Consider the following 16,145-nt stretch of genomic DNA (forward strand, 5'->3'; position numbering starts at 1 on the left):
TGCCTTAAACCCTTCGGAACTTTTAAACTTTAAGCGGGAATGTAACTGAAAACAGAAACGATTCTTTGTCTCTCTCTCTATATAAACCCTCTCCCTCTCTCTCTCCCTTCACTGAAGAAAGATTAGAGTTTGTTCTTCTTTTGCAAGGTATTTTCTCTGCTTTTTTAAAAAAAATTATTTTAGTATTTTCCAAGGTATTTGATTTTGAATCATCAATATCAGAGAACAAACAAATTTAAGTTTTTTTTTTTTTTTGCTTTTTTAAGTTGTTGATAATCTTTGAAAGATTTTCATTAAACCTGCTCTTTGTTAATCCATCTTCATTTTTTTTTTAATTTTCGTTTTCGTTTGCATTTCTTGATAATGTTTTGTATGTATTACATAAAATTTCAATTTTGATACATTAGGTCGTCCAGGAAACCAAGGTGTCGAAGATCTAACAATGAACGTTAAACCGGTATAGTATAAATTTCCCCCTGTTTTCATTTTTAGTAAACCGATAAAAAAGAAAACTTTAGCATTTAATTATGATAATTTATGGGATTTTTAACATACTTTTCTTCTTTGGAGTCGTGGTGCAGTTTCCTGGACCTTCGTGTATTCGCTTATATGCATATGAGGATAATGAAGACTTTGTAGATGAAGGTTTTGCAGAGAAGAAAGGAAAAGACAAAGGTAAAGGCATTACTGAATGCAAATACAAGGGAACTTCTTCAGCTGAGTTGAAAACGTTTGGAGGACAACAAATGCTTTCTGCAGAGCAAACAATTCCCGGTAGAGATCTTTCGGTTGCGTTCAAAACATATAAACGACAACTCAGTAATTACCAAAGATTGCAATTGGCGAACAATTATTGTAAGGCAGCTTACCTGGAGGTCATGAGTTTGGCAAAGGAAGCGGGAACTTGGGTACGAGCGAAGCCCTGCTTAGGTAATCTGGATGATCTCGTAAACGAGTTCCGAACCCCTCCTTTGCCTGGACGGAAGATGGAAGTCTCTGTCGCAACCGCAGTCATTCCGGATGTCTTGGCATCCGAGATGGCCGAAATGATGACGCTTTCAGTGAGTATTTTGGATGTTTCTTAGACTCCTTTTTCTTTTGTTCTAGTTGCCCCTTCTTATGTTATTGTTCTATATATGTTTCACAGAGCAATCTGTGGTCTAAGTTACTGTTTCCCCTTGTCAAACATGTTGAGGGGTCTAATGTAGTTGGTAGTCTTCAGTATTTAAGCTATGCGGATGTATCCATCAAGGCTGCAGTACAGGTAAACTGATCTTACATGGAGTTTACTTGCCATTTAGTTAGTGTCACTTGTTAGTCCATCAACCAAATATATGTTTGTTCCATAGATGTATGCAGAGCTTCAACTGCCAACAACATTGGTACCAACAAGATATTTCGAGTTTTTGCGATATGGGAAAGAGATAATGGATGGTATTTACATAATTGTTGATGTCTCGAGCCGTTATTCCGATCCTTTTGCAAAGCGTAATAGTGAAAGAAGACCATCAGGGGTCATAATCAGGGAACATGGACCTGAAGATTGTGAGGTTTTACTCTTTTGTAACTTGCTTTTTTTACCTTACTGTTGCTTCAATCATTGTAATGGAAATGCTTTTTACCTTAAACAGATTATATGGATTGAGAATGTGGAAGTGGATGAAACCAGAGAAAACTTGTACTCCACAATAATCGGTTCAAACTTGGCATATGGTGCACACCGTTGGGTAACCACACTGTTATGGAATCTAAAGCGTGACAAGAGCTCATTTTCCGATCTCAAAATCGATGTGCATCCCGGGGGTAATAAAAAGTCTTGTTCTCTTTTCAGTTTTTTTCTTGGACATTAAACTGTTTAAGTCCATCATTTGTTTAATGTTGTGGTGCAGCTGGTTCTTTTCTCTTGGCTTTAACCCAAGCCATGAAGCGTTTCTTCATGGAATGTGTTTCTCAGCATCCTGATGAAGCTGCACTTACTGTAATAACTAGTGGTGAAGATCCAATAAGGATTCTGCATAACAAAAAACTTACTGAATATATATCTTTTGTCGGCGTAAACAGTTTCCGGGTTCAAGCTAAACCGCTCTCAGTTTTTCAATTTTTAATGAAAAAGGATCTCCAGTTGGAGGTATGAAATATCTATATACATATATAACTCAGTTCTTCAATTATTTTTCACTGATGAAATATAATATATGTATAGCAGTTTCGTGTGTTTGGAGGTAGTGAGACAAATGAGGTCCATGAGGAGCCTGAGCTATTATTCACATTTGGCGCTGATGATAAAAGCAATATCATCTCTCTGCACAAAAGGGTTACAAAAGAGGTCCAAGTCTGCTCACAAATTAAAACCCAAATTTTCCTTTTTGTTTAAGTCTTTGCTTACATACTTTTTTCCATTTTCTGTTTGTGTGCGGCAGGGAATTGTATACGGCTTACAAGAAGCTTCAATGGATGAATATTGCTCCTTTATCCTATCCAAAACATTGACGGAAGATACGGTGAATGCTCACATTGTTTGTGGGAATAAAAGCATTTATGAGGACAGTAAATCTAGAATGGCTAACATAACTCCTTCTGGGTTTGCTATAATGCCTGATGGTCCTGGGGGACTCCATTGCGATGCTTCTCTTGTAACCTTTCTCGTGCAGCTATATTATGATCCTTTAGGAAATCCTGTTGATGTTGAGTTTGTTAGAAAAGATTTTCTTAGTGATTTGAACAATATCATCAGAGAGTTGAATGAAAAGGGTAAGTGTTGAAAATATGAGAATATTGTTACAGAAATTACTTAATTGGAGGTCTCTTCTCACAGCTTTTTTTTGGTTTTGCAGTTGTGGGGGAAAAAATGACTGGAATTGAGATCATACATTTGACACAAGGCAAGGCTAGCTGCATCTGAACCTGGCGAAAGCATACATGGAAAAAAACAAGAGATACTTTTCTTGCAGAAACCAATTGTAATTGTTTTTCTATACTTCTGATATAGATATGGCTATAGAGATATCTAGATACTTTTCATGTTGGTGTTGAGAGCCTGAATGTGGATGACAAATAGAAAGAGAAATTACAAGCAAAACTCTCCTGTGAATGTGAATGTTGATATAGATACTTTTTAATGCCAAAAAGTTATGACCTTTTGACTCCCTTATTTTTAATTTAGGGACAATTATGGAGGCATGACCACCTCCTTTATCCATTCAGAGATCAGCTGCAAAGCAGCTCAGTAACCTAGGGGTGTGTGCAGGATTGTCATCACCTTTGCCAGCCATTTCAAGACATTTGGAACTGATGACAAGGCCTCTTGTCCACGCAAGTGTGGGTAGTTAGTTGGTCACATATTCTCATCATCCTCAGTATTTTCGACTGATCTTCGTTACTCATCTGCATCACCTCAAGAAATGCTCCTTTCATTTCTCAGTCACCAACTAATGCCGCAGCTTTGCCGTTTACCACAATCATCTAATCAAACGCTGCCTCAATCCACAATATCAAGTCACTTCAACAATGAAAATAGTGGTTCTTGGTGTATATGTTCGGGTTTCCTTGATTTTCCTATAAGCAACCCTATCTGGAGCAGTCAAGTAGCAAGCACTAGTTCTAGTGGTAGTCATGACATCAAAGGACTTGTGCATTGGCCACCAATAATTTAAAACTTATTGGTATTGTTTCATATTCCCTTCATGTTGCTTGACATGGCATGTCATGTGGCAAAACCATGCACAACTATTTCTGAACAGAAACCCCAAGTACACTCAGCACCTTCCATCCCCATCTGTAGCTAGTCGTAGTGTTGCATACTCTTCATCAGCAAATAATGCCCCAGCAAAGCCACGAATGCAGTAGACGCTTCATGAAGCCTTTGTTTAGGCTGTCAACCAACTAGGTGGTGTGGACCTTTTGGCTCTCATGAAATTGCTTGCCAACAACTGTTAGGCTTTTGTTTCAACCTGTTCAACTTGCAGGAGCTACTCCAATGTGCCTTTTGAAGATTATGAAAGTTGTTTTCTCACTTTTCTTCCGTCCACTTTTGGACTGATGGTAAATTGCATGATAAGAAAGAAAAGCTACGTCCTATTTTTTATTCCACCTAGCAATCTTTAAATCCATTTTCCTTCCAACTTTCCATCCTGCAGGTACATACACCTCTCTTTTAATTATTAAAGAATTTGCTTATGTATGTGTGCTCAAAGGCACTGGAGTCATAAGAAGGTATATGCCATGCTCTTTTTTAATTTTCTTCTATTATCCTATCTGTGTTACTTCTCTGCATGCATTTATCTATGGTGACTTGTGTTGGGGTTGGCGGGATTGTTGAGTGCTAAATATTCCACCATGTCCTTATCAATGAAGTGATCATTGTTTCTTTTCATTTGGTTCAATTGGTTTCAGAATCTTTAGCTGTCCAGTGAAAATTTATGATGCATGTCTATCGTGCACTCAATAATCCTATTCTCCCATACTGATTTATGATGCAAGCTCTCTTGTGAGATTGGGGTTGTCACTCATCTCTGGATTTGAAAGCGTAAGGGTCTTCTAAAATTTGCAGGAAAGCTACTAATTGGAAACACTTCATCTTTAAATGTTGCAAATCATCTAATAAACTCAACATATAGAAAATGCTGATCTGAAACCATGAAATCCTTTGTAATTCTTTTTGATTGGGAGAAAGGATTTGATTATAGACAATTTCCTAATGGAACCTGTAAGGAGCAGTGTACTTAATATTCAAGGTCTAATAACGCCTCACTGTGTTGAGTTGTTTAGTTTAATTCGCCGTATTAAGTGAATTTTTCACTTTGAACTGGAGCAGGGGTATGGGGATCACTGAAGCTTTGAAGTTACAGATGGAAGTCCAGAAGCGGCTGCATGAACAGCTTGACGTAAGACAAGTAGAAATCATGTTTCTGGTGTGTTCTCATTCAGATGCATGGTATATTTCCCTTCTCTGCAGATACAAAGAAATTTAGAGTTGCAAATGGAAGAACAAGGGCGGTACCTCCAAATGACGTTCGAGAAGGAAAAGTCAGGTTTAGACAAGCTGAAGATGTCACATACTTATCCGGAGAATCCGCCCACTCCTACGGATTCCACCAAAGAGTCACCTGCAAAAGGTGAACCGTAAGCTTCCCGCACAAATCAATTAAAATTCAGGTTATGATGTCAAGGCCATGTTGGAGAGAATGTGCTGAAACCTGTGTTTTAGAGTCGAATGAAGTGTTCGAGAATCGAAGAATAAGTTATGATGGGTTTGAACTTAAACAAAAGCTTAAAAATAAAAATTCCCATTTATTTAAATAATTAAAAAAACTTAAATTAAATGATTAATATTTAAGAGGGAGGATTAATGAGAATTTCCCACTAACCAACGTCTGAGGTTGTTGTATGAAAAGATAAATAACTAGGCAAGTAATTAAAGTTTCCTTTTAAAGTTGGAGTTTCAAAGTAAATGTATAGTGTATGAGAGGGAAATTGTGGAGGCGTTTAAAGTTGAACATGCATCATTACTGTATATTTACGTGACTAAGAAATCTCTGCATTTTATTATTTATAATTAATTATTTTAATTCATCAATAAAAATGTACGAATTATATTTGTATGTATTGTTATTATATGTTAAATTTTTTATTTAAAATTATGATTACTGATTATTGGAATATATAACACTTTTTTAATCCTTGAAATGTAAGTATTTTTACTTTTTAAATAAAGATAAAAATATTTTATATGAAGTGATTTAAAATTTCAAAAATTATATAAATTACTTCAAGGTTGACCTAACCATATAACATTTATTTGATCCAATTAATATTTCCATTTCAAAAGAGATAATTTTGATATTTAATGAACGGTTCGGATAAAAATGCTAAAATTTGGCCCAGTTTGATCTGTCCGCATTAATTTATATATATATAATACACTAAAAACATTAAAATAAATGTTTCCCAACAAATTAAAAATAAATTTTAAAAAAATATTTATACTTAAATAACACTAAGATAAATGCAACTTAACAAGCAAATGCTTTTAAAATAGTAACAAAATTAACAAAAAAATAAAAGTTATACAATATCCACACAATAATAACAAAATAGTAGCAACATAATTGTAAAATGACAGCAAATCAATGAGAAAACAACTGCAAAACAGTAAAAAACCAACAAGAAAACAACTTTTTTTTACAAATTCGGGTCGGGTCGAGCTAGACCCAAACCAAAAAAGCCTTACCTAAGACCTGTAAACGAACCTTATTTTTTTGTTCAAACCTATTTTTCAAGTATATATTTTTACTCAAACCCTCCCACTTTTCAAATACACGTTCAGGTCCATCATGGAACAGGTCTACTTACAAATCAACTAAGTACACATGATTTGTAAATATTTAAATTAATTTAGTATCATTATTAATTTTTTATTTTTTCACTTTGACATTATATTATCCATCTTAAATTTCAAAACTATTAAAATTTACCGTACATAAAAAAATATTTGACATAAAAAATATATATCAAAATTAATTGATATTTTTAAAAAATAAATTTTATTTAACATAATGATATTTATCAAAAAAATTTATTATATAATTACATTATTATTTATCTATATAAATAAAGAAGTTATTAATTAAAAAATAAAATAAAAAACTTAAAAATATGTTTGGTAATTAAAAACTTAAAAATAATATGCTTATTAATTAAAAATATTAATTAAAAAAATTTTAAACATTCATTAAAAAATAGTTAAATAAACATGGAAAAAGATTTAAACTTCACTCAAACATTTAACTAACCAACCTAAGAGTTAAGTTGTTAAAAAAAAAGTATGTTTAGTTTAGGAAAAACGCTTTTTAAAGGACTTGTAAGTTTTTTCGACATATTTTCTTAAATAATGTAATAAAAAAAAGCCTAAATTGCTAATTTTTTATTAAATAAAAGGCAACATTTTTCACTAATTTTTCCTATATAATGTGTGATGCAGTTCCAGAAGCATGTATATTTTGATATTTAATGTGCAACCAATGGTTGGTTAATGGGCATGGTGTGGGGTACGTAACACATGCTCCAAATGCATAAATATCATAACATATACAGCTTTATCAACTAAGTTCCATTTGTTAGGAAGTAGAGTCGCCCCTGCCTTTGAGTCGAAGCTAGCTTATAGCTTAAGCCATTAGCTATGCACAAGCAAAATGGCAGGCGTTTGGCAGAGTTCCAGCTACCAAGCAATGCTTTCCTTATTTTCATTCCTCCCTTTAACGTCTCTTAGACTCAAACCTACGACTTCTCAACTCACAGTTTGGTAGTCTCTCCCTCGCATTTCACTTTATTAATTACCTTATAATACCACATCCCCTCTAGCCCTCATCACATCTTTGTCTCTCAGTTATTATCCTATTCATCTCATCTTTGTTTGTTTTTGGCTTGCCATGGCTGGCTTTGGTTCACTTGCAGTTGACGAGGTACTTTCTTCTTCTTTTCTTTAACTTAATTACTTCTCACTATGAGCCTGATGATGTTATGGGATAGCAGAACCGGCCTCCGACACGGCAGTCTTCGGGAAAGGTATGCAAAGTTTGTGGGGATAAGATTGGTCGCGATGAAGACGGGGAGTTGTTTGTAGCTTGTCACGTTTGTGCCTTCCCGGTTTGCCGGCCATGTTATGAGTATGAAAGGAGTGAAGGAACCCAGTGCTGCCCTCAGTGCAATACTCGCTACAAGCGTCAAAAAGGTTCATTTTTTTTAATCTCTCAGTTTCCAGCTAGAAAAATGAAGTGTTATAGACAGAACTAACATGTTTCATTAACTTTGGTCTTTTGCTTATCTGACAGGTAGTGCAAGAGTTGCAGGTGATGATGAAGACAACTATGACCAAGATGATTTTGATGATGAATTTCAGACTAAGAACCGTAAGGATGACTTGGATCAGCATGTAAGTTCATTATATATAATAGTATATATATAAATAAATAATAATCATTAAATATTTATCAGATTACTAAAGTTGATTGTCAATTTTGCAGGAAAACGGGGACTATAATAATCAGCAATGGCATCCTAATGGTCAAGCTTTCTCAGTTGCAGGAAGCAGTAAGTGCAACTTTTGCATTCCTTTTAAAACTCTGATTTAGCTTTATACTTATGGGAGGGTTTGTCAATGGGGTACAGCTGCTGGTAAGGATTTTGAAGGGGACAAAGAGATTTATGGCAGTGCAGAATGGAAAGAGAGAGTTGAGAAATGGAAAGTTAGGCAAGAAAAAAGAGGTTTGGTGGGCAATTATGGTGATGCAGGACATGATCAAGCAGAACAAGAAGAAGAAGAAGATTACCTGTATGTTCCTCTGACATGATCCGTCTCTCCTCCATTTTTAAGTTTCAACACTTGTTTTACATTTCTTTGAATTTGTAGCATGGCGGAAGCTCGACAACCCCTCTGGCGAAAAGTTCCGATTTCCTCGAGCCTGATCAACCCTTACCGGATAGTCATTGTCCTACGTCTCTTCGTCCTCATCTTTTTCCTCCGGTTTCGTATTCTAACACCGGCCTACGATGCTTTTCCCTTATGGCTTATCTCTGTTATATGTGAAGTATGGTTTGCTTTCTCCTGGATACTCGACCAGTTCCCCAAATGGTTCCCCATTACTCGTGAAACTTACCTGGATCGCCTCTCCTTGAGGTTCGAGCGTGACGGAGAGCCTAATCAACTAGGTTCAGTCGATGTCTTCGTGAGTACTGTCGATCCTCTTAAGGAACCGCCCATCATAACAGCAAACACGGTTCTATCAATCTTGTCTGTTGATTATCCTGTTGAAAAAGTGAGCTGTTATGTATCCGATGATGGTGCTTCCATGCTTCTTTTCGACACACTATCGGAAACTGCGGAGTTTGCCAGGAGGTGGGTACCATTTTGCAAGAAGCATAACGTCGAGCCAAGGGCGCCCGAGTTTTATTTCTCCGAGAAGATAGATTACTTGAAAAACAAGGTTCATCCTAGCTTTGTCAAAGAACGTAGAGCCATGAAAGTGAGTTGCCAAATTTGTTCACATTTTTGGTGCTACCAATGTCCTCATCTTGTTAAAACATGTAAGTTAAACAAGGTTTTAATATATACTTTGCTTATGGTGTACTTGTAGAGGGAATATGAAGAGTTTAAAGTAAGGATCAATGCACTAGTGGCAAAAGCTCAGAAGAAACCAGAAGAAGGATGGGTGATGCAAGATGGCACCCCGTGGCCTGGAAATAACACTCGTGATCATCCCGGGATGATTCAGGTGCCTTGATATAAGATCATCAAATATCATTCTATCCGAAATTAAAGCCCATATCATGGTGGAACTTAAAAGCTTCTTGCTTTACAGGTCTATCTAGGTAGTGCTGGTGCACTTGATGTGGATGGCAAGGAGCTACCTCGGCTTGTTTACGTATCTCGTGAGAAACGGCCTGGTTATCAGCACCACAAGAAAGCCGGTGCCATGAATGCTCTGGTGAGAACTGTTTGTCTAATTTCTTATTTGTTTCCATAGGAAGAGGATGCAATTTAATGGTTTGTTGCTGATCTTGCCTATTGTTTGATCATGAATGTCATTGCCAGGTTCGAGTCTCTGCTGTGCTTACTAATGCACCCTTCATATTGAATCTGGATTGTGATCACTATATTAACAACAGCAAGGCTATAAGGGAAGCAATGTGCTTTTTAATGGATCCCCAGTTTGGAAAGAAACTTTGCTATGTTCAATTCCCTCAGAGGTTCGACGGCATCGATCGTCATGATAGATATGCTAATCGGAATGTTGTCTTCTTCGATGTAAGTTATTGTACAAAATATTTACTTTTTTTGCTTCTTTGTAAAATTAGTACCTAATAACTACAATGTTGTTTTTGGTTATAGATTAACATGTTAGGCTTAGACGGACTTCAAGGCCCTGTATATGTAGGCACAGGGTGTGTCTTCAACAGGCAGGCATTGTATGGTTATGATCCACCTGTCTCCAAGAAGCGACCAAAGATGACATGCGACTGCTGGCCTTCATGGTGTTGCTGTTGCTGTGGAGGGTCAAGAAAAAAGTCGAAGAAGACAGGAGAGAAAAAGAGTTTCCTCGGAGGTCTCCTACACTCCAAGAAGAAGAAAATGATGGGAAAGAACTATGTGAGAAAAGGGTCCGTACCAGTCTTCAATCTTGAAGAAATCGAAGAAGGTCTTGAAGGATATGATGAACTAGAGAAATCATCACTCATGTCACAGAAGAATTTCGAGAAACGATTCGGGCAATCACCAGTTCTCATCACTTCAACTCTGATGGAAAATGGTGGCCTTCCTGAAGGCACCAATACCAATTCACTCATTAAGGAGGCCATTCATGTAATCAGCTGTGGCTATGAAGAGAAAACAGAATGGGGCAAAGAGGTGACCACTATTACATTAATACTATATTGAGTCATTGTAGCAACTTTGAGGAGATTACTGAATTGTTTTCTTTACAGATTGGATGGATTTACGGGTCTGTCACGGAAGACATTTTAACTGGTTTTAAGATGCACTGTAGAGGATGGAAATCTGTTTACTGTGTACCGAAAAGACCGGCATTCAAAGGGTCGGCGCCAATCAATCTATCAGATCGTTTGCACCAAGTTTTAAGATGGGCTCTTGGTTCGGTGGAAATCTTCCTCAGTCGTCACTGCCCACTTTGGTATGGCTATGCTGGAAAACTGAAATGGCTGGAAAGGCTTGCCTATATAAACACCATTGTTTACCCTTTCACGTCCATTCCTTTACTCGCCTATTGTACAATTCCAGCTGTTTGTCTCCTGACAGGAAAATTCATCATCCCAACTGTAAGTAACATTGCGGATTGCTTTATTAAAACATTCTGAAAGTGATTGATTTATTAGGCCCTGGAAAATTAAACATATTTTTGTTTCCTTGGCAGCTAAGCAACCTTACAAGTGTATGGTTCCTGGCACTTTTCCTTTCCATCATAGCAACCAGTGTTCTCGAACTTCGATGGAGCGGAGTTAGCATCCAAGACTGGTGGCGCAATGAACAGTTCTGGGTGATCGGTGGTGTCTCGGCACATCTTTTTGCTGTCTTCCAAGGCCTGCTCAAAGTCCTTGCTGGAGTTGACACCAACTTCACTGTAACAGCAAAAGCCGCTGAAGATGCCGAGTTTGGAGAGCTTTACCTCTTTAAATGGACCACCCTCCTAATCCCACCAACAACTCTAATAATATTGAACATGGTGGGAGTTGTTGCCGGGGTTTCTGATGCAATTAATAATGGTTACGGTTCATGGGGTCCCTTATTTGGCAAGCTATTCTTCGCCTTCTGGGTCATTGTTCACCTCTATCCTTTCCTCAAAGGTTTGATGGGAAGGCAAAACAGGACTCCAACCATTGTTGTGTTGTGGTCTATACTTCTTGCATCAATTTTCTCACTGGTCTGGGTTCGGATCGATCCTTTCTTGCCCAAGCAAACAGGTCCAGTCCTCAAACAATGTGGAGTGGAGTGCTGATCATGCCAACTCCTCATTATTATCACCATTCATTGTTTTGAGTCCCCAAATCTCCAAGGTTTTGTTGGTATTGCAAGCAAGGATGTCATTGATCACCAGCGGCAAGTAAGATGTCAATTAGGAACAAATTGACCACTCATTACATACATTGTACAACTTGATACCTATTCAAAACTTCATTGTTATAGCAGAGAAAGTTTGTTATGCTATAAGCTATATATACTAGGCTTGTTATCTCAGCTTTAATCCACAATAAACAGATAAAGCTTCATGATGATATTCCATAGGTCATTTGTTTTCAATCAGCCTTTCATAGCTAGGCTTAAAATAAGAAGGGAAAATTCATCCACAAGGATTCAAATCATGCTTAAACTATATATATGATGCAAGACTAAAAGTATTAAAAGAAACCTACAATTTTATTCAATTTCTAACATCTTGAAAGACAAAAAACAACTGCAATAAGGGTTCTTTCTTGTCCCTTTTGTATTTATTACATCTTCAGTTTATCAATGGCTCCTTGGATTAGCTTAATTTTGGCTATGGTCCTCTCTTCTTGGGTGCTTACCTTTGCAGGTTGCAGAGCAAGAACATTTCTCAGCCCTCTCTTCTTGGATGGATGACGCCTCATCATTTTCTGAAGCAACACCCTGCGAAAATGGCATCAAACTGTTACTTAAAAAAGCTGGGGAAAAAAAAACAAACAACAGAGTATGCAAAAATTAAGAAAACATACTGAAGTTGTAGCCAAAACATAGCTTGGATGATTGAAAGCACACTTGGAACCAAACTTGCATCTTCCCGTTTTCAGAAAGTACTGAAAACTTGAAAAAAATAGTAAATCATAATGAAAATAATGGAAAGAGGAAAATAGTTTGACATTTGGATCAATGCTTACAGCACAATCAGGTTTTGCTTGCTTAAAATAATCACTTAATGGAATCTGTAAACCAGATTGCTTGGGAGGGAAAATTTCCTGCGGTTAGGAGATATATTTCTATAATAAGTTAATTTTCCGTTCAGTTGTTTGCTCAAACAGCTAGCATAGTGTACTATATATACATATATATATACCTGCTCTATTTCGGCGATGAGATCAAGATGAAACTGTTGCATAGCCTTAATAGCATCTTGTTGAGTGCTGTCCATTAATTGCAAGGAAATGCTAATGCACAAGTTCATATCTGGCACTATTGTAAATCCAGAAGGATACAAGAGCAGCTCAGACCATTCTTTTTTGCTTAGATTCTTATCAAAATCGGATTCTTTGATCGGAGATGATATAACAAAGGAGTGAAATCCATCAGTTGAAGCTTCTTGCAACACATACCCTTCGAATGGCTACATCAGAAGCAGAAGCTACATTAGCTTCATATATCTTCTCTCTGCAACTCTTTGTAATAAAAAAACTAGAAAAAAAATAAAATAAAATACCCACATCCTTATTTAGAGTAATGCAGTAAGTGTCACCATCTGGGGAAGCAACTCTAATTACTTCATCAGTCCATTGTGTGATTCGGGTGTGGCACCACTGCATTAGAAAAAAAAGTCCTACATGTGGCCTCAATATCACTTAGGCAAAAAATATCATGTATGTATGCAGAAGGTACATACATCTATGTACAAGTTCTTTTCCCTGAGGTAACTGAAAACTGGCCGAGACGTTTTACTTTCGACATTAAATTTGACAACTGCAACAAAAATGCATGATCCTGCATATGGTCCTTGAGAGTTCAACTTATGTTTCAACCAGATTTCTTTGTTTTCTTGACGATGACCACTCCATCCGTCCCTGTCCGCAGATGCAACTATGCTATCCACATACTTGATTCTAATGTTTTTGGCCATTTCCTTAAAAACTCCCAGTAATTCACCTCTTGATCCTGTTTTACACAAGAAGCAAGTAAAAAATAGTTCCATTTTACCTTAAAGAAGTTAAGTCATAGCTAGAATAGCAGAAAATACAACCTTCATTTTCTGTTCCAAGTTCAAAACTTAAGAAATCTGAGGACATCCTCCTGTAATCATTTTTCAGAACACTGATCCAGCAATATGCTTTGAAAGGCCAATCGGAGTCGATCGGAAATTCCATAGTTTCGATCCATATGACCTTGGATTTACTATCATCATACTTTGCAATGATCACCCCTGATGGTTTTCTCCTGCATGCATTTTCAACCTTGGGTTTACTAGCAACAGACGTTCCAATGGTCATCCTCGATAGCCTTTCGCTGCACTCGTCAAAGTCTAAATCGACTACTGCCCACATATCGTGTCTAATCTCTTTTACGAATCTAAGGAAGGTTAATTTTTCTATTGTACTAAAAGGTACAACAGATATTGGCTTCAAAAACTCTGCAGTCACCTGCCATTCAATTATACCCTTTGAACTTTGAAGGCTTTTTTTTATATCATCTCAAGTGAGGATAATATCAGAAGCTTACCCTTTGTATATCCAGTATTTCAAGAGAAGTTCCACTCGGTTTCTCACCCTTTCCACTGTAAACAATGTGGGAAAACCTTGAAGCCCATGTCTTCTGCAGTAATGTTTGGAATATTTTCAGTATACATACGTACATTAGCTTCTATAGTAATCAAAGGGCTGAATATGAACCTACCACATCTGTCATCATGGAAACTAAGTCTCTTGGAGGAAGCGGAAGAATCGCACTGTCAATGGAGAGATCGACGCTCATTGTAGTAGCATTTGGCATTAAGAAAAATTTCGGCAGTATCCTCTCGGAATGTAGGCCATGTTCTTTGAACCATGGGTCTTTTTCAGCAGCAATATTCAAGATTAACTGAAGAGCATCATTGCAGAAGTACCCTGACAAGGGATGAGAAGGCTGCAACACAAGGACACAAGCTTCATTACATTCCATACAAGTTCAATTGGGTAAAATTCTATCAACAAAAGTACTGGTGACAATTCATATTCAACATCATGAGTTACTGCAAATCTCTTACAGGAGAACCAGGTGTTTCATCTGGCTGGGTAGAATCAAGTTTCTCATCAGGCAAGGCATTGTCCTGTAGTAAGGAGCTGATTATCAGGATTCAACTTAGTAATTTGAAGTTCCTAAAGTGATTTGTTTCGGTATCATACAAGTCCACTTTGATCCGTCGTTAATGTCAATCCATTAGACATATGTTTGATCATGCAATACGAAACTCTTTTATTGCTTCTACAAAAGGTCATTTTTCAAGATAAATTATGAATCACTTGTAACTTGATTAGACAAGTAAAGGTCATGGGAAGTGGGAAACTTTAATACCGGTTTATCACCATCCATTTTAGATCTTCAACACCTTGGTCCCCAAACCTGTAGGACATAATGCATCAACATTAAAAGTAAAACTTTCAAACTTATAGTTACCAAGTTTCTCATTTACATGCCAAACCCACTGGAAAGAAAATTAAAGAAAGAAAGAGAGGAAAACAACCTGAAAAAGATTAGCCGTCCAAGGATGAAAATATACTGATTGGGACTACAAGAAAAAAAGCAAAGACTTGACCTGAAAGAAATTCCTATTTCTTGGAAAACTATGTAACATACAGAATTTTTTTCAAGAAATTGAAAAGAAAAAAAAATGGGTTTTCAATGATTGATGACAAGTGAGAACTTTAAAAAAAAAGAAAAAAAAAGGTCCCTTCAAGCTTTTATCATGTGAGTGATGCTTCAAAACCAAATCCACTCTTTGACTTTCTTTAATGAAGAATGTGATAAAGAAAACAAGAGAAACAGAAAGAAAAGATGGATTAATAGAGATTACAGAGAAGTAAGAAAAAGAGAGTCAAAAAGTAGATTGTTGAGAAAATGAGAAAATATATAGCTTGGAAACTAGAACAAAGTCTTAAATCTTTCTTCAATGGAGATAACCAGAAAGAGACAGAGAAGGGAGAAAAAGAGGGATTTTTTTTATAGAGGAACAAAGAATCATTTCTGTTTACCATTACATTCCCGCCTATACTTAAAAAAGGTCCCCAAGGGTGAAGGCAGTTATATAAATGGACACCCTTTGAGGTTTTGACTCACATTCCTTTATGCACTTTAGTTTAGTCAGTGCTTATTCATTAGTTCATGGTCCCCAATGGGGTGCTCGCATTGTTCTTTGTTCATGGCCAGTGCTTAGCTGCATATTCATCAGTTCATTCAGCTGGCTCCTGCATGTTTATCAGTTCTTAAAAAAAAAAAAAAAAACTTCCTTGATGGTAATCTTCAATTTACAGTTATCATGGAGTATGATTATGACAAACTCAGATGGGAACCAAAGTAGTTGCCACCAACACGATTAATCCTTAGAGTCTATTAGTTTCGAGGTATTTTGACCATTGTTATTGGCATGCCGATAACAACGCCTGTCCCTTGATTACACCTTTGGTTGGTAGCAGCTCACATGACTGTGGTTGTATCATGATCTTAAATAAATGTTATAAATACCATATCGACTTTGTATGTACTAGTATTGGTTTTAAGATATAAGTTTCTGTTTGTTCCAAATGAAAATGACTTTTAAAAAATTATTTCCGAAAATGACTTACTTTTTTGGAAAATAAATATTTTTTAGTGTTTGAAAGAATCTATGTAAAATATTTTCTGTTATTTGAATACATTACATGACTAAATTGAAAATTGT

General features: G+C 36.5%; 3 protein-coding genes across 6 annotated transcripts; 2 read left to right on the top strand and 1 right to left on the bottom strand.

Moving 5' to 3' along the window:
* Positions 1–65: 65 nt before the first annotated feature.
* Positions 66–3,147, top strand: LOC107937653 (homeobox-leucine zipper protein MERISTEM L1). Its single transcript, XM_041097930.1, has 10 exons — positions 66–147; positions 408–457; positions 582–1,061; positions 1,148–1,264; positions 1,350–1,550; positions 1,632–1,803; positions 1,890–2,128; positions 2,204–2,326; positions 2,421–2,751; positions 2,835–3,147. The coding sequence occupies exons 2-10, from the start codon at positions 443–445 to the stop codon at positions 2,900–2,902; spliced, it is 1,746 nt and encodes a 581-aa protein (XP_040953864.1). The 5' UTR covers positions 66–147; positions 408–442; the 3' UTR covers positions 2,903–3,147.
* A 4,178-nt stretch (positions 3,148–7,325) lies between these two features.
* LOC107937655 (cellulose synthase A catalytic subunit 4 [UDP-forming]) lies at positions 7,326–11,784 on the top strand. Of its 2 annotated transcripts, none has more exons than XM_016870583.2 (12): positions 7,326–7,460; positions 7,531–7,729; positions 7,830–7,930; positions 8,022–8,088; positions 8,167–8,329; positions 8,408–9,020; positions 9,132–9,269; positions 9,357–9,482; positions 9,590–9,802; positions 9,887–10,402; positions 10,480–10,830; positions 10,926–11,784. In XM_016870583.2, the coding sequence occupies exons 1-12, from the start codon at positions 7,428–7,430 to the stop codon at positions 11,505–11,507; spliced, it is 3,102 nt and encodes a 1,033-aa protein (XP_016726072.1). In that variant the 5' UTR covers positions 7,326–7,427; the 3' UTR covers positions 11,508–11,784. The 2 variants fall into 2 exon arrangements, with proteins under 2 accessions (XP_016726072.1, XP_016712109.2); XM_016856620.2 differs by having other exon boundaries at positions 7,349–7,460; positions 7,552–7,729.
* Positions 11,785–11,907: 123 nt separating this feature from the next.
* LOC107937657 (homeobox-leucine zipper protein ROC7) lies at positions 11,908–16,027 on the bottom strand. Of its 3 annotated transcripts, XM_041097931.1 has the most exons (12): positions 14,952–16,025; positions 14,783–14,830; positions 14,475–14,537; positions 14,126–14,353; positions 13,952–14,044; positions 13,476–13,872; positions 13,122–13,390; positions 12,946–13,038; positions 12,582–12,848; positions 12,406–12,483; positions 12,244–12,324; positions 11,908–12,157 (listed from the first exon to the last, which is right to left on the bottom strand). In XM_041097931.1, the coding sequence occupies exons 2-12, from the start codon at positions 14,798–14,800 to the stop codon at positions 12,038–12,040; spliced, it is 1,707 nt and encodes a 568-aa protein (XP_040953865.1). In that variant the 5' UTR covers positions 14,801–14,830; positions 14,952–16,025; the 3' UTR covers positions 11,908–12,037. The 3 variants fall into 3 exon arrangements, with proteins under 3 accessions (XP_040953865.1, XP_040953866.1, XP_040953867.1); XM_041097932.1 differs by lacking the exon at positions 12,406–12,483 and having other exon boundaries at positions 14,952–16,026; XM_041097933.1 differs by lacking the exon at positions 12,406–12,483 and having other exon boundaries at positions 12,002–12,157; positions 12,244–12,331; positions 14,952–16,027.
* Between the last annotated feature and the right edge of the window lie 118 nt (positions 16,028–16,145).

This window comes from Gossypium hirsutum, chromosome D07, assembly GCF_007990345.1.
Source record: "Gossypium hirsutum isolate 1008001.06 chromosome D07, Gossypium_hirsutum_v2.1, whole genome shotgun sequence".
NCBI lineage: Eukaryota > Viridiplantae > Streptophyta > Magnoliopsida > Malvales > Malvaceae > Gossypium > Gossypium hirsutum.

What these genes read in the sequence shown, in the direction of transcription:
- LOC107937653 (XM_041097930.1), top strand. An exon ending in AAAAGGATCTCCAGTTGGAG is followed by an intron (nt 2,129 to 2,203) that starts GTATGAAATATC and finishes ATATATGTATAG; the next exon opens with CAGTTTCGTGTGTTTGGAGG. An exon ending in CAGAGAGTTGAATGAAAAGG is followed by an intron (nt 2,752 to 2,834) that starts GTAAGTGTTGAA and finishes TTGGTTTTGCAG; the next exon opens with TTGTGGGGGAAAAAATGACT.
- LOC107937655 (XM_016870583.2), top strand. Translation starts at nt 7,428, where the DNA reads ATGGCTGGCTTTGGTTCACTTGCAGTTGACGAG. An exon ending in GTTCACTTGCAGTTGACGAG is followed by an intron (nt 7,461 to 7,530) that starts GTACTTTCTTCT and finishes ATGGGATAGCAG; the next exon opens with AACCGGCCTCCGACACGGCA. An exon ending in AAGAACGTAGAGCCATGAAA is followed by an intron (nt 9,021 to 9,131) that starts GTGAGTTGCCAA and finishes GTGTACTTGTAG; the next exon opens with AGGGAATATGAAGAGTTTAA.
- LOC107937657 (XM_041097931.1), bottom strand. An exon ending in ATGAAACACCTGGTTCTCCT is followed by an intron (nt 14,354 to 14,474) that starts GTAAGAGATTTG and finishes CTTGTGTTGCAG; the next exon opens with CCTTCTCATCCCTTGTCAGG. An exon ending in AAAAGAACTTGTACATAGAT is followed by an intron (nt 13,039 to 13,121) that starts GTATGTACCTTC and finishes TTTCTAATGCAG; the next exon opens with TGGTGCCACACCCGAATCAC.